The following is a 16,898-nucleotide window of genomic DNA, read 5'->3' on the forward strand; positions in this document are numbered from 1 at the left end:
TTCATCCTTTGCTTTGTCCAGTGGTTGAATACTTTTAGTCTTTGGCTCACCCTGCTGAATTTTGACCTAGCACCCTGCTTAGAATTTTCACACTTAATGCTCTTCACCTAGATGTCGTCAAAGTTTAAACATAACTTTAAAACATAACTACCTGTGCAGTTGTACCAGCACAGGATGTATTTTTCATGTTTGCTAAAATAATTTATCTTAATTAGTGTATTATTTTTCTTTATAAAACACAGTTTGAAACCGTAACATTCTCAAAACTGTGCCCTCCAATTGATAGTTTTCTTTTATCTGTGTGGGGGGGGGGGTTGTTTTTTGTTAATAAACACTGAGCCAGCTATCAAATTCCATTAAGGACACTTAGCAACATGATGGGTTGTTGTTAACCATTACCAGTTTATTTTGTTGTTTGTTGTTTTCATTGACTTTTTAAGTTTCGATTTTAACTAAGGCTTAGATTAATAGTATTTTTTACTAATCAGTTGTCGATTCATTGTTTTCTGACTTACATTAAAGTTTAGAATTTATAGTTGTATTTTAAAGTATACTCAACAGAAGTCATTTGAAAAGATTCTGGCAATAGGCCAGAGAGAGTTAAGTTTCTACATTTATACCAATTTGATAGTCATACGAGACTTTACTACTTTCAGAGCATTTATCATTTCTGTTTTGGTGGTAAATATTGTGATCCTATAATGTATTTTCAGGCACCACAGTAAGGAAAGGCTGTAATCAAGGTTGTAATAGCTGTATATACTTCTAGGAAATGACAGTATTTTGAGTCATTCCATCTTTTTTTTTTTTTTTTTTTTTGTCAACTCTTTCATACCTACTAAGATCTGTAACCATAAATAATTACATACTTGGTAAAGAACAATTGGTAATCTGAGGCAAATTATTAAACCTCAGAGTTCTTATCTGTAAAGTGGGTATATTGCCAGGATAATCTGTTTTTGGAAGTTAATTTATTTCATTATAAATAGTCAAAGGCCCTCAACTCTTTCAAAATTGATGCTAAATTAATTAACTGTAGGGGTGAAAGTGTAAACTTGAACAACATTTATTGTTAGTTACCCAGGGCACAACCAGTGTCATTTTGATAACCTCCAAGTAAGACATAGTATTCATCTGTTAGGTTAACAGTTAGAAGTTCCAAAATATTGATCAATGCCCATGTGGCAGTGTCTTCATATGAATTTGAGCCAGTTTAAAGGCCTTTCCTCTGCATTTTGTTCCTTTTTGTTTGGAACTCAAAATTGTGTTGAATGTTCCATGATATTTTATGGTACCATTCATCTTTGCCTATCTCATGAAGATACTTGATCAGCATAGCTTCTGATACTCCTTGTCTTTATGCATCTTATGTATCTGGCTTCCAAAATACTGATAGAGAAGACCAAGATACAGGGTGACAAATTATGAGGAAGCAATATTGTATCGTGGAAAGAGCTCTGGACTAGGAGAATGTAGATCACCCTGGTGATGCTTAGTGTATGCTCTTGGGCACATCTCTTTATGAAGACTTCTTTCATTAGTTATCTAATCTCGAAAACAAGAGATTTGGACCAGATATCCTTTTAATTTGGCTTCAAAACCTTCAAAGAATTAAGTGAAAGGCACTTCTTTGACTTATTGGTGTTATATGTTGGTGGATACATCTTAATCTTTAAAAGTCTCGTTATTTATAGAAAAGGTGTTCCTCGTGTATTTAAGCAGATTACCACTAAACAACTGGACAGTTTGTACATCTGCTTTTCTGCGCATGCTAGATGGACATCATACATTTCAGTCTGTTCACAAGCACTAAAATTTTTAGCCCTTACTTATAGCCTGTTCCTCACTGTCAATGGTGTTTATAAAACGCCTGCATAAAATGTATGTGATAGGCCTGTTTTTCTCCATACATTTCACTGAAAGAGTAGATTTTGACCATGAACAATCTGTGAATGGCTTGGTAGTGCTAATATATATCATTATTATGATTTTATAGTAATATCTAATACTTGAGCGTTGTAGCTTTAGAAAAGTCACTCAACACTTCTGAGTATAGTTTCCTCGCATCTGTAAATTGTGATCCTTGAATCTCATCTGAAATATTCCAAGAGAACTCTCATAGAGTCAATAGCCATTATAGCAATAAGACCCTAGTGCTTTGTGGGATAATTAAATCTTCCATTGGGGCACTTAGAAAATATCATCTGTATTACTTGGTGCTATTCAGTGCCCATTGTTGGTTTTTTTTTTTTTTTTCTTTTTTTTTCTTGACTTTTATCTATGTGTAGTTTGGTTTTTCCAAGTCTGTTGATTTTCATGTCAGTTGTATGTAAAATCTTGGCTAGCAGTTGAAAGTAAGTAGTTCATGCCTTTTAGAATTTAAAATGAAGAAAACTTCACTGGTTGATCTGAGGATGTGGCTTGTTATAGTTTGCGCAGGGTCCAAGTTGTTTTCTAAAACTGTAAACACCTTCCCAATTTTACAGTAAATTTCATTAAGAAAAACTCTAACTCCATAAACCAGTGTGTGTTGTTGTTGTTGCTGCTGTTGTTTTAACCAAATATGCTGCCTTGAAATCTTGGCATATCTTTGATTTTTGTTTTAAATATGGAACAATAGGCCTGGTACTTGAAAGTACAGCCATCTTTTTTGCTTATGTTCTAGAGAAAGCTGTTAAAACTGCCAAGAATTAAGTTTGGAAAGACTTTTTATAATAATTTTTCATAAGATTGTTTTGACCATTCCCAGCCTAGAACTAATACAAACCAGATTGCTTTGGGAGGAGTTGTGATACAGTAAAATAATTCAAGTCAGCCACCACTTATGGAGTCCCCTGCCATTGTGAGGACTACAAACATAAGCAAAGAGATCTGGAAAATTGAACTAGAAGTAGCTAAGAGTCAAGAAAAAGTGAAAAACAAATGGACATTGAGTAATATAGATGGCATTTTCTAAGTGCCCAAATGGAGGACAATTTAATTATCACCCAAATCACTAGGATCTTACTGCCATTTTTTTTAATATCAAAGAATCATTTCCAACTCCCTCCCATCTCTAGCGTATATTCATTTCCTCCCTCCCCGTCTCAAATACACACACGCACTTCTTTTCCTTGTGTTTCCCATTTGACCATAACTTAGAGTTTCTGGAGCAGTGTTTTTCAAACGGTGGGTCATAACCCATTAGTAGAACACGAATCTATTTGACCAATTTTTTAATGAAAAAGATTAAAATAGAAAATACCAGAATGTACTACATAGAGAAAGTATCACAAATTTATTTCAGCTAAATATCTCATGTATTTGTATGTGATTACAATATAAAATGTATTTTTTATTGTGGATTGCCATTTTTAGAGTTTGAAATCCATCATTCTAGAGTATTTCATCTATTTGTGCCTTAAACCTAAATTTCTTTAAATATACATGTTGGGTGGTTACTGCATAAATATTTAGATAAGATTTTTAAACCGGAATTTTTGTTTATGCCTGATATCTTGTTTCTAATCTGCACAGCCAGAGGAAAACCCATAGTGTTGACAATGTTTTATGATGTTACTTTTTAAAAAAATCTGTTTTTCTGCATCATTTTGAATTAAAAGAATCCTCTTAGAAGACCAATATTTTTCCCCTAATAGAGTTCGTACTGGTTTCTATTGCTCCGAAGTACTAGAAAGCATGCCTGTGTATGTGCAACATTAAAAATAGGATTGATTTAGGGATGCCTAGGTGGGTCACTTGGTTGAATGTCCAACTTTGGCTCAGGTCATGACCTCACGATTCATGGGTTTGGGCCCCACGTTGGGCTTGCTGTTGTCAGCATAGAGCCTGCTTCGGATCCTCTGTCCCTCCCCTCTCTCTCTCTGCCCCTCCTGCGTGGTCTCTCTCTCTCTCTCTCTCTCTCTCTCTCAAAAATAAATAAATATGAGTAAATAAAGGATTGGTTGATTAAAACCACAGTTAGATGTCACTTTACACCTGTCAGAATGACTAAAGTCAAACAAACCCACAAAAAATAACAAGTGTTAGTGAGGAAGGGGGGAAAATTGTGCATTGTTGTCTCATGCATTGTGTCTCATGCATTGTTGGTGGAATGCAAACTGATGCAGCCAGTGTGGAAAACAGTATGGAGGTTCCTCAAAAAATTAAAAATAGAATGTAGGGAGAGATTCTAGTTTTTCTTAATCCTGAACAACTAAACTAAGCATAAATATTTCTGCTTCTAGGGGATATGGGAAACAATTCAGTTCCAGGGCTCCTTCTCTTTAAAATTAACCAACCCTATTTTTTTTTTTTTAATTCAAGTGTAGTTAACATACAATGTTATATTAGTTTCAAGTGTACAATATGATTCAACAGTTCTATACATTTGTTCATCAAGATAACTGTACTCTTTGGGGTGCCTGGGTGGCTCAGTCTGTTAAGCGTCTGACTCTTGATTTCGGCTCAGGTGATGATCTCATGGTTTGTGAGTTCAGGCCCCACGTTGGGCTCTGCTCTGACAGCGTGGAGCCTGTTGGGATTCTCTCTCTCCCTCTCTCTGCCTCTCCCTTGTTCGTACTCTCTCTCCCTCTCTAAATAAATAAACATTAAAAAAAAATTTTTTTAAGAGAAGTAAATAATGTATGTAAAGTTCAGTGGCTAGCACATAGTAAGAGCTCAGTAACTGATAGTTGTGGTTTTTTTTTTAATTTCTTGAGTGTAGTTGACACAATGTTACATTAGTTTCAGGTGTACAGTATAATAATTCAACTCTATATATGGCTTAGTATTCATAACAGCTAGAGATTTTCTAACAATTACAAGTTGTTTCTTTAGTAATGGGTCATCATAGCATTTAAAAGAAGCTATCAGCTTCTCTCTAACGATTAACAATAGCTATTATAAGGTCATACAACAGTTGATGGAAATGCAAAGACTTGAAACCTGGTCTATCCTCAGTCCAGTACTCTGCACCATTCTGCTTTTTGCTTGAAAGAATTACAAGAAATTTTTAGAATGTAATTAAAAGTTTTTTAGTCTAATAACCAGCTAAAGTTCTAGAATATTTTAACCATATTCAAGTGAAAATACTTCATAGAGAACAATCATATTTAAACCGATCTGACCACAATTTTTTTAAAGTTCCATAACAAAGCCAACAGTTGAAATATTTCATTTGTTGTGTCTTCTGGCTTACAAAGACTAGTGCTGCTGAAATCTGAACACTATCCATTAACTGCTTTTTTACAGTATTTTGTCGGGGCTTCATATTCTAACTGTTCTTTTTACTTGAGTAAACTGTTACGTAACTAGATTTTAAGTACTCCTTAAAATTCCTTTGTGTTAGCAATAAACTGTTTTAAGGAGCTCAGATGGACCTATTATAAATAACTTCTAAGAGTACGAGGTTCCAAAGATTGGTTACACTTCTGGACTACTGATAAAAAACCCATTGGATATGAAAAAAAGAAGTTTCTTAGAGTTGGTGCTCTGTTGCACCACTTTTTTGGGTAATAGCAAGGTGATGAGAAATACTATGTTTGTAAGCCAAGCTAATAACAGTACCGCGAAACCTAATTTCTGAAGAATATCACATGACCAGAGTCATTCTATTAATAGTGGATGTTGTAACAAAACAAAACAAAAAAAACCTAGCCCCTTTATCCTGTGAAGGTCCATTTATTTGATCATCACATATTCATTGTTCATTGCATGTTTTCTCTCAATTTTTAAATTAATGATTTAGGACCTGGAAGACTCACTTATATAAAAGCTCATTTTTACATTTTCTTTCCTGATTAGTTGCTTTCTAGTCACAAAATAAGATTTTTACTAAAGTGATATGACATAAAGTGACTTAATCCTATTTCATGAATTTTTTGTGTAGTACACGAAAGTAATTCAAACTTCTAGAATGTTGTAGAGTGATGTTGTCAAATAGAAGCTAACAAAGTTTTAACATGTTTTACAAAAATTATTGTTAACAAACTAGTTTACATTTTTTTAACTTTGTAATTTAACTTTATTTTTTTATTTTTTAAAATTTACATCCAAATTAGTATATAGTAGTTTACATTTCTCAGACCAGAATTAATACAAGATTTTTTTACTTTATTTATTTATTAAAATTTAATTCCAGTAGAGTTAACATATATTCAACAGTTCTATATTAGTACTTATCAAGATAAGTGTACTCTCATCCTTTTCACCTATTTCACCCATCCCCCAACCAACCTCCCTTCTGGTGACCATCTGTTCTCTATATTTAAGAGTCTCTTTTTTGGTTTGTCTCTCTCTCTCTTTTTTTTTTCCCCCTTTGTTCATTTGTTTTCTTTCTTAAATTCCACGTATGAGTGAAATCATATGATATTTGTCTTTCTCTCACCGGCTTATTTCATTTAGCATTATACTTTCTAGTTGCATTCATGTTGTTGCAGGTGTGTGTGTGTGTGTGTGTGTGTGTGTGTGTGTGTGTGTGTTTGTGTGTGTGTGTGTGACATCTTTACCCATTCATCTTTTGACGAACAACACTTAAGCTGCTTCTATAATTTGGCTATTGTAAATAATGCTGCAATAAACATAGGGATACACATATTCCTTCAAGTTGATGTTTTCACATTCTTAGAGTAAATACCCAGTAGTAGTGTAATTACTGGATCAATGGGTAGTTCTGTTTTCAATTTTTTGAGGAACCTCCATACTGTCTTCCACAGTGGCTGCACCAGTTTGCATTCCCACCAACACTGCACAAGGGTTCCTTTTTCTCCACATCCTCGCCAACGCTTGTCTTTTGAATTTTTTATTTTAGCCATTCTGACAGGTGTGATATGATATCTCATTGTAGTTTCTATTTGCATTTCTCTGATGATGAGTGATGTTGAGCATCTTTTCATGTGTCTGTTGGCCATCTGGATGTTTTCTTTGAAGAAATGTCTGTTCAGCATGTCTTCTGCCTATTTTTACTTGGGTTATTGGGGTTTTGGGGTGTTGAGATCTGTAAGTTCTTCATATATTTTGGATACTAACACTTTATCAAATATGTCATTTGCAAATATCTTCTCCCATTCAGTAGGTTGTCTTTTATTTTTTGTAGGTTCTTTTGCTGTGCAGAAACTTTTTATTTTGATGTAATTCCAATAGTTTATTTTTGCTTTTGTTTCTCTTGCCTCAGGAGACATATTTAGAAAGATGTTGTTACAGCTGATGTCAGAAAAATTACTGCCTGTGCCCTCTTCTGGATTTTTATGGTTTTAGGTCTGACATTTAGGTCCTCTATGCATTTGAGTTTATTTTGTGTATGGTGTAAGAAAATGGTCCAGTTTCATTCTTGTGCATGTTGCTACCCAGTTTTCCCAATACCATTTGTTGAAGAGACTCTTTCTAATTGCATATTATTGCCTCCTTTGTTAAAGATTAATTGACCTGACCATTAAATTGCAAGTTTATTTCTGGGCTTTCTGCTCTTTTCCATTGATCTATGTGTTTATTTTTGTGTCAGTACCATACTGTTTTTATTACTACAGCTTTATGTTATCACTTGAAGTCTGGGAATTGTGATGCCTTGTTTTGTTTAACTTTTCAGAATTGCTTTGACTATTTGGAGTCTTTTGTGGTTCCATACAAATTTTAAGATTGTTTGTTCTAGTTCTGTGGAAAATGCAGTTGGTGTTTTGATAGAGATTGCACTAAACCTATAGATTACCTTAGGTCATATGGGCATTTTAACAATATTTGTTCTTCCAATCTATGAGCGGGATGTCTTTCCATTGCTTTGTGTCGTTTTCAATTTCTTTCATTAGTATTTTATAGTTTTCAGAGGTTTCTCACCTTTTTGGTTAAGTTTATTCCAAGGCATCTTATTATTTCTCATACAATTGTGAAGGTAGTTGTTTTCTTAATGTTCTGCTGCTTCATTATTAGTGTATAGAAATGCAACAGATTTCTGTACATTGACTTTGTATCCTGTGACCTTACTCAATTCTTTTTATCAGTTCTAGTAGTTTTTTTGGTGGAGTCTTTAGGGTTTTCTTTATATAGTATCATGTCATCTGGTGCAAGAATTTTTAATGTCTTATAATTAGTTTGCTTGGTCTAAGTTGCACCAAGGTAACTTTAGAGATGAATTCTATCAGAGAAGACTATTATTAGAGACAAATATAGTAATCTCCCTGGTTGTTACTGTGTTTTAAAGATGAGACCAGATATCTCTGGTCTTTATTAGAGATATAGATCCCTAAGAGGAAAGTGGCCTTGACTTTCTCCCTCCTGGATCTATCTAGAAAAGTGTGATTATCCTGATAATTAAGTGAATCAGGTATTCTTATGGTTTCTGAATAACTTTTTGCTGTTTCTTACTTGGATTTGTAGCACTATGTGCTGAAGTTATTTAGTCTGGCAACCTGAATAATTCCTACATTTCCTCTAGGAAGTTGAATCATTTGAAAAACTTATAGCTGTGTTTCTCTCATGTTAATAAATTACATTCACTATAAAATGTAGTGGTCATTAAGTATGGCCAAAGTTTGGTCTAAAATAAAAAAAAAATGTGTGAATAAGAGAAAAGAGAAGCTCTAGTGACAGTACTCACTAATTGTGGAAATTTTGCTATTATAGATGTGATTTTTTTTTTCTATCACTTCTTGGCCTTTTGGCTAAGATCAAATGTAGATGTGATTTTTTTTTTTTTAAGCTTTATTTACTTTTGAGGGAGAGAGAGAAAACGAGCACGAGCTGGAGAGGGGCAGAGAGACAGAATCCAAAGCGGGCCCAGTTTCTGAACTGAACCTGCCCAACACAGGGCTCAAACGGTGAGATCGTGACCTGAGCGGAAGTCAGACGCTTAACCCACTGAGCCACCCAGGCAATCCTAGATGTGATATCTTACTTCGGAGATTTTGATAGTTGCTCCCTCTAAAAATTCAGTTAGCAGTTGATGACATAATTGAACCACAAGTTTTCGTTACTTCTGAAACTATCAATTTCCAATTTAGCATTATAATCAAAGATATTTTTACTTTAATAAGAAATTGTTCTAATATTTTTTGAGAAGCTACTTTTTAAAGAAAGCTGCCACTGTTAGCCTCTGGGCAAAAAAAAAAAAAAGTTCTGTTTGACCTCCATAAAATCTGAATTTAATAATGAACTTATCATGAATGTCCTCCTTTGTGTTTATTAATGCAGGTAACAAAGGGAGTCCTTCGACTTGAAGCATGAGTTCAGATGCCAGCCAAGGTGTGGTCACTACTCCTCCTCCCCCCAGCATGCCTCACAAAGAGAGATATTTTGACCGCATCAATGAGAATGACCCAGAATACATTCGGGAGAGGAACATGTCTCCTGATCTACGGCAAGACTTCAACATGATGGAGCAGAGGAAACGAGTTACTCAGATCTTGCAAAGTCCTGTGAGTTGAAATAATCAGAAGGCTATAATTTTTCTTCTCTCTGGAGACCTTGATACAGGGAGGTAGGAGGTACCTTAAAGTACGCTCACAATAGATGGGTGAAGGCAGAGTGACTACTAGTTGCCCCCAGGCTTTCAGAGGTAAAATGAACACCTCATTTACAGATTTAATTTGCAAAGCTTTAATAACAAACTAGTGTTGTCTTGGTGGTGTAAGTTTTCTTTGTGTGATTTCTGAGTGTAACGCTTCATTAAAGGAGGACAAAAGATGGGGCCGAGCTAGGATTCCCAACTCAGAGTGAGTATCTGTGTAAAAAAGAAAGGCATGACTGAATTGTCAAGAGCCAAGAAACATATTTCCTTTCTTTGTGCACCCTGACACTCAGAGCAACAGAGGAAGACTTCAAGCTTCTGCAGTGATGTGTGATCTGGCAGCCTAATGTGACATACACCTAATGCAGGCACACATAGATGCACACGTACCAAACTAACTACACTAAAAGTGGATTATAAACTGAAGCTGAAAATTTTGTCTGCACAGTAATATTCAGACTTTGTAAATCACATTAAAGTGATTTGTTTTCTTACAAGCCCTTAGTGGAATTGCAACGGTCACATATCAGTGATGGAAAATGAGAGAGAATACCTTGATTTAACATGCAAAATGAATTAGTAACTTTATGCATAATGAAGATCACAGACCCCTTAAGGTAGAGTTCAGCAAACATAGACACATGAGGCCCGTGTTAGGGTTAATTAGGCTTCCAACTTAGGTACTAAGTTAAGCACTAAGGCATAGAACTGCCTAAGGTGGCCCTGGTAAATCATTTTTGTTGTGCCCTTGAAGGACACATTAATTATTTGGATCAAAATAGATATATTTCCTCTTCTAAAGAAACTCACTCCACTTTTGAGGGCTAACTTATTAACCAAATGATTACAGTAACAGATAGTATAAAGTAACAGAGAATGAGATGAAGTTCAGGTTTTGTTCAAAGTTGTTAAATATTGAGATTTCTCTGGGAAGTGTTCCAAAGAGGACCAGTTTTAACTGTAAAGTTTAAAAGTAAAAAGTACTGAGCTGCATTTCTATGCCAGGGTTTTCGTTTTAATTTCCCCATTAAATAAAGACAGCATAACTTCGAGCAGATCTAATTTTTTTATACCTAAAAAAATTTCCATTTGTAAATTGGCTGGAATTACCAATTGTATTTATGCCTTAGGGAACTTAATGAAATAATGGGAAAAGCAAGGCATATAGATTGTCATTTCCATCTTCACATGGCAAGAATGGTAATTTTCAGCCCAGAGAGGAACAAAGAAGATTTAAAAGAATTGTGGTTTGACCATTTTTTTCCCTAGATCTTTGCTAGTGAATTTAAAATCTCATTTGTGAAAGACTTAGAAAAGACATAAATTTTGTCTTCCTGCCATGTTTTGGGGCAGTGGTTTTCAAATTTCTTTTAATACAACAAACCTTTCAACAAAGAAATGATCCCTGGCGACCTGCATTAGTATCCATTGCTAAATAACAAACTACCCCAAAATTTAGCAACTTAAAACAGCAAGCTTTTATTACCTCATTGTTTCTATGGGTGAGGAATTCAGGAGCAGCTTAGTTAAGTGTTTCTGGCTCAAGGTCTCTCACAAAGTTGCAGTCAAGACATCATCCATGGCTACTGTCACCTGAAGACCTGACTGGCCTGCAGATTTCTGCCCTTGAGATGGGTCACCATCTTTTCCCAATGGAAAAGCCACATGGCTGTTGGCCAAGGACCACAGTTCCTTGCCATGTGGACCTTTACCTGAGACTGTTTGAATGTTCTCCTCCAGAGCAAGTATCTGGGAGAGAACCAAGAGGAGTCTGCAGTGCATTTTATGACCTGATCTCAGGCCCTAAACACCCATCACTTCCACCATATCTATAGTTAGAAGTGAGTCACTAAGTTCAGCTCATACAGGAGCTGAAGAAGGAGAGAGGAATTAAGATCCACCTTTTGAAGGGAGACTTGTCCCCTCTCTGACCACAATTTAGTTGAAAAGCATTGAAGTCTGCCACAATTTATTTACCTTGCTCCCACATGCAAAATGCACTCACTGTCTCCTAACACTCCTGCAAAAGCTTCAGCTCATTATAATATTTGCTTGAATCCAGAATCTCATCATCTAATTCTGGTCCAGCTACAGATGGTGCCCCTCAGGTGTGATTCCTTAAGTACAGGTCCTCTCAATCTGTACACCTGAGAACTAAAGAACTAAATCTGCCCCCCCGCCCACACACACACACACACACACACACACACACACACACACACAGCCAGTGGTAGGGCAAGCAAAGATAACTGCTACTGAACATTCCTGTTCTAAAAGGGGGGAGTTAGGGGTACAGAGGAATAACCGGTTCATAGCAGGTGTGAAATCCATCTGGGCAAATGTTTAGAAGTTCCCTTAATGAAGACGTAGTCCTACTTTCCAGGGGTGACTCTCGCTAGTGGCTCTGCCTTCTGGGCTTTTGGTTCCACCCTCTGAGTCGTCTTTCCTTTTCCTTGAAAGTGAGCCTGTGTTTGTTCTTTTCTCAGCCTTCTTCCTTCTTGTAGAGGTTTTGAGGTTCAAAGACCTCTTCTTTTGGAACTACCTTTGTTCCTTCAGGCCCAAGCTTGCGGTGTTTCTGCAAATATAATTCTCTTAAAACTTGTGTGGGTCTCCTGTGAATATTGGAGTTCACTCTTTTCGACAAAACCCATAACCACTAATGATCAAATCAAAGATATGACTAATTTCTTGTTTGTAAGAAACAAGTTTGTAAGCCTTCTATTTAAAATGCTGAGTTTATTTGGGAAGAAAGGAAAATAGGGAAACTAATAAAAGCAAAGTATAATACTTGTTTTTATTAAGCCCCTTATTAGCACCTATTATGGGCACTATTATGTATCAAATCCTATTTAATCCTCAGAACAACTCAAACAAAAAAGTATTAATATCCCTAGTTTACAGATGAATAAACTGAAAGTTAGAGGTGTTAAATAACTTGCTAAAGTTTTTACAAGTTTAGTTAAATTGTGGGCTCTGAATGTAAACTCCAAAACTCAGACTTAACCAGTAGGTTGTACCACTTAAAGCATTCAATAACAATGAAAAAATTCCACCCATATATTGTTTTATTCATCTTCGAATTCTGTTGTTCAGGTTCATTTAATCCAACATAGGAAGAGTTTCCAATCACAAGACATTTTGGTGTCTGTAAATTTGTTTGACAAACACAGTACCTTATTGCCTTGAGCTGAGAAAATAAGAAAAAAGAATGTTTCATCTTGACTCCCAAGTATTACTTCTAGGAATTTCATGATCTTTCGTAATATGTGTGTGTGTGTGTGTGTGTGTGTGTGTATACTACTATATATATCTATATCTATATCTATATCTATATCTATATCTATATCTACATATATATAGATCTATCTATATATATATAGATATAGATATAGATATAGATATAGATATAGAATACACACACATACACATATATATATATATTTTTTAGTATATTGTAATGTGTATGTATATTTAAACCTAATAAAGTGTTTGTCTTAGAAATCAAGTGCTGGTGAGTAAACAAGGCTTAGCTAGAGATCTTGTTAATGCAGCAGGGAGAATCTACAAGTTTTCTTTAACCAGTACACCCCTCATATATATGCCTATGGAAACCCTAGATTATCATTAACCCCCTTATCTCAGAATGAGGTGTCTAAGGCAAACTGTTGGAATTAAATGATGTTTCATCAAAGTTAAAGATGCATATAAGTTGAAAAATTAACAGTACATTGTGCATAGTAGATACTTAGTAAAATTCTATGTACATCTATGGATGGATATATGAATAGCTGGGTGGGCTTTGAGTCATTAAACTCTTGCAGGTTGTCCATCAAGCTCCTGTTGAACTTTACAGCTCAATGTGGAAAACAGTTGGTGGGTTTCAGAAAAAGAATGAATGTTCTCAAACCTCACCACTATGGAAAGCTATTTAATCTGGTTGACAGAAATGTGCAATGCTACTCTGAAAGATAGAACAACAGGAACTTATAGGTAGCGATAGCTCAGGCATGTGACACACTAACATTTCTTAATAACAGGGCAACATGTAATGCTACAAGCTACTTCAAATATAGGAGTAACTTCAAAGCCATATATATTTCAGAATATCACTATAAGACCTAAAATGTTAACAGCGCACCTAGTTGGTCAGAATCACCGTCATTTATCTGGTCACGTTAGAAGCTTAAAATCAAGGTGTTCTTTATTAATTTTGTTTGCATTTTTATTACATACTAGCTTCAAGAAAAGAGAGTATTCTAACCTTTAGCTTCATATTAATTAAGACTTAGGTAGAGGATAAAGACCATCCAGAAGAAAATTTGGTTTATTTCTTTTTTCTCCTTTCAACAGGACCAGTGGTAATCTATTTCCAAATGAATACATTTCTTAATGGAGAAATTCTAAGTAAGTTTGTTATGCTCCTAATCCCACTTTGGGAGAGATCTAATAACATAATTGTAGGGTGCCTTGGGAGCAGCAAGTCTGTAATCTTTTTTTTTTCTTTTTGCTCCAATTTTTCTCTCTAGTAATTATTATGAGGTAGAACATCCAGGTGTGAATATTTAAAATCAATCTCTGATATTTATCAGTATTCCATTACATAATGTCCATAAGTTAAACATTGCTTATAAATCAACCTATGTAATTTTCTTTTCTTTTTGTTTTTTTTTTTCCCCTAGCCTTAACTGAAATAATTCAATCAGGTTATTTTCTTTTATCAAATTGGTCCTCTTTTCTGTGATTTACAATACCTTCCATCCAATATCACTTTCTCCTGAAAGCTCTGATTTTAGATACAGAAACTAGGATCTGATACTTCAAGGTAATTCTGCCTTTGGTTTTTAGTATACATGAATATGTGTGTACTTAAAGTATAATCTTACCTACATGAATCTCAGGTCTCCAAATCTTTCTTGTTTTTATAATCACGTTTATTTTTATCCATACTTTATGAATTCAGAATTTATAGAATTGCTGTGTCAGTATTGACGGACAATGCATAAAATAAAAGGGTATGAGATTCAGATAAGGCTTTTTTAAGGCATGCTTTTTCTAATTCAAACATTTTGATTTTCATCTAGTGATTTTTTACTTTTTTTTTTTTTTTTTAATCATACTCTTTTGGATGTGTGTTAATCAGAGAGCTGTCCAAAATATAATACTCTGGGGACCAAACAAGTTTTCAAATAGGATTTTGTTTGAGTTGAAGAATTAAATGACTTTCCAAAACTTTATAACATTCAGTGAAGATTCATTTCTTATTTTTTAAAAAATAGATGAATTTCTCCCATTCTATGATGGACAGACCTAATTACACAAGAGAAATTTCTCATTCAAATAATGGACTTTTTTTTTTTTAATGTTTATGGATTTTGAGGAAAGGGGGAGGGGCAGAGAGAGAGGTAGAGAGAGAATCCCAAGCAGGCTCTGAGGCTGTCAGCACAGAGCCCGATGCAGGGCTCTGTCCCACGAACTTTGAGATCATGATCTGAGCTGAAATCAAGAGTCAGATGCTTAACCAATTGAGTTACCTAGGCGCCCCTCAAGTAACAAACTTTCAAGACTTTTTTAGATCTTCAGATTCTAATGCTAAAAACCTGTGAAATGGATTTTACTATCATTAACTCAATTAAGATTAAGATCAGATTCTTTACTTTCTTTCCTTATATTCTAGGAAAGGAAAACACTCTCACTATTTTATTAATTGAGCACTGAACTAGACACTCAGGGAGACTCCAGGAATGTGAAAGACAACAGCTTCAACCATCAGATATCATAGTGTGGTAGAGTGGGAAAAGTAAACCACAGACCTATGATAGGTATCCTAAGAATAGTAAAGGCAAATGTTAAAAGAATTAGAGTTGGGTGGGAAGAGAAGAAAATGGAGATCCCACCTAATTGGGGTGATTAAAGGAGAGACTTCAGGAAGATCACATTTAAGACAAGTGTTAGATAAAGGGTAAGAACTGATTAGGTAGAGGAACAGCAGAAGCCAGCATTTCCCTTTGATGAAATAGAGTGCACAGGGATAGAAAAGTATGGTGTGATCATAGAGTGATGCACAAACCTCATAGGCTAAATCAGAGCACAAGGTAGTAACGGTAGGTACACCCAAAAAGTTGCATGATGAATTATAGAGATCCTGGAGTACCAGACTGCTTGACCTATAAGGAGTCAGCCTATTTTCTCATCATTTCCAGTTCTGATCTGTTTATAACAAATGTTTTGATATGTACATATATATGCACACAGTGCTTGCTTTGCATCTGGGTTCACCACCACCTATTAGCTGCGTGGCCTAGGAAACTCACTTAACTTGAGCTTCAGTTTCCTTGTTGGTAAAATGGACCTCATGGAGTTGTTGTGACAATTAAATGAAATAACATAAAAGCAAGTTGTGCAGAGCCTAGCCCATAGTAGGCAAGTATTTTTGTGAAAATTGTATACATGACTTATATACAGTATTGCTGATTTAAAGCACTTTATGGCAACACTTTGAAGATTATATAATTATAATTCTTTAGACCGTATTTTGGGTTTTAAAGGTCTCAGAGAATCTGTCCTCCTGATGGCAGTCAGGTTTATTATGTTCGCGGATTCATGCATTCAAGGTGCAACAACTCCCACTACTTCCTCTTCTCTGCTCTTCTATCTCTAAGATGGAAGACACGGTTTATGCTGTGGTTTGTGCATGTGTTGTTTGTCTTTTACCCTGACTCTTCTCTGGTGGACGCTCTAGGGAATTGTTGGTTTAATCTGACTTCAGAAGCCAAACATGTGACCTTGCTGCCCTGTGTATAAGTTAGTTTTTCATTCTGCTTTGATGGAAAAATTTCCAGCTGTAAGAGGGCAAGTATTTTGGTACTTGAGGACCATCATAATCTGCTGCTATGTAATTTTTTTGCTACTTCAGTACAACCTAATGCCCTAATCTAGCCTAAGAGGTTTACTCTGTATTTCTGATCACAACATGCCTGCTGCCTTATTAGTTGTATTTGGTTTCAGTGATACAACCCATCTCCCATAAAATTACAGAAAGATCCTGTGCCCACCTGAGAGTTCAAGATTTCAACCTTTACTCCATTTACTTGTTAGCTGTGCAGTCTTGAGCAAATCACTGCCTATCTCAGGACTTTGTTGTGAGATTCAAATGAATAACTATAAAGGGTTATTTTATTAACATTGGATTTCAGAATATGGTTAACTGTCATCGTAAAGATAAATAAAATTTTTATTCTTTGAATACAGTATTTTAAAGCTTAACATGTTTATAGATAAATTTTTAAAACCAGCTGAAATTTTATCATTAATTTTTATACTGTCTTACGACTGAGGTAATTATCTGAATAATACTCCAAATATATTTGAAACATTAAAAATGAGTTATAAATGTTCATAACCAAAAACATTAAATCTTTTG

The 16,898-nt window shown here is 35.1% G+C and overlaps 1 protein-coding gene across 7 annotated transcripts in view; it reads left to right on the top strand.

Moving 5' to 3' along the window:
• The window catches only part of ADD3 (adducin 3), a 125,670-nt gene that overhangs the window by 86,649 nt on the left and 22,123 nt on the right, over positions 1-16,898 (top strand). For 6 of the 7 annotated variants that reach the window (XM_058697725.1, XM_058697727.1, XM_058697724.1 and 3 more), the window contains exon 2: positions 9,163-9,386. In XM_058697725.1, the coding sequence (XP_058553708.1) occupies positions 9,192-9,386 (195 nt within the window). In that variant the 5' untranslated portion in view covers positions 9,163-9,191. Of the gene's footprint in view, positions 1-9,162; positions 9,387-13,835; positions 13,883-16,898 lie in introns of those variants that run through there. The other variant, XM_058697730.1, reaches the window with a different exon arrangement.

The sequence above is a fragment of the Neofelis nebulosa genome, chromosome 13, assembly GCF_028018385.1.
Source record: "Neofelis nebulosa isolate mNeoNeb1 chromosome 13, mNeoNeb1.pri, whole genome shotgun sequence".
NCBI lineage: Eukaryota > Metazoa > Chordata > Mammalia > Carnivora > Felidae > Neofelis > Neofelis nebulosa.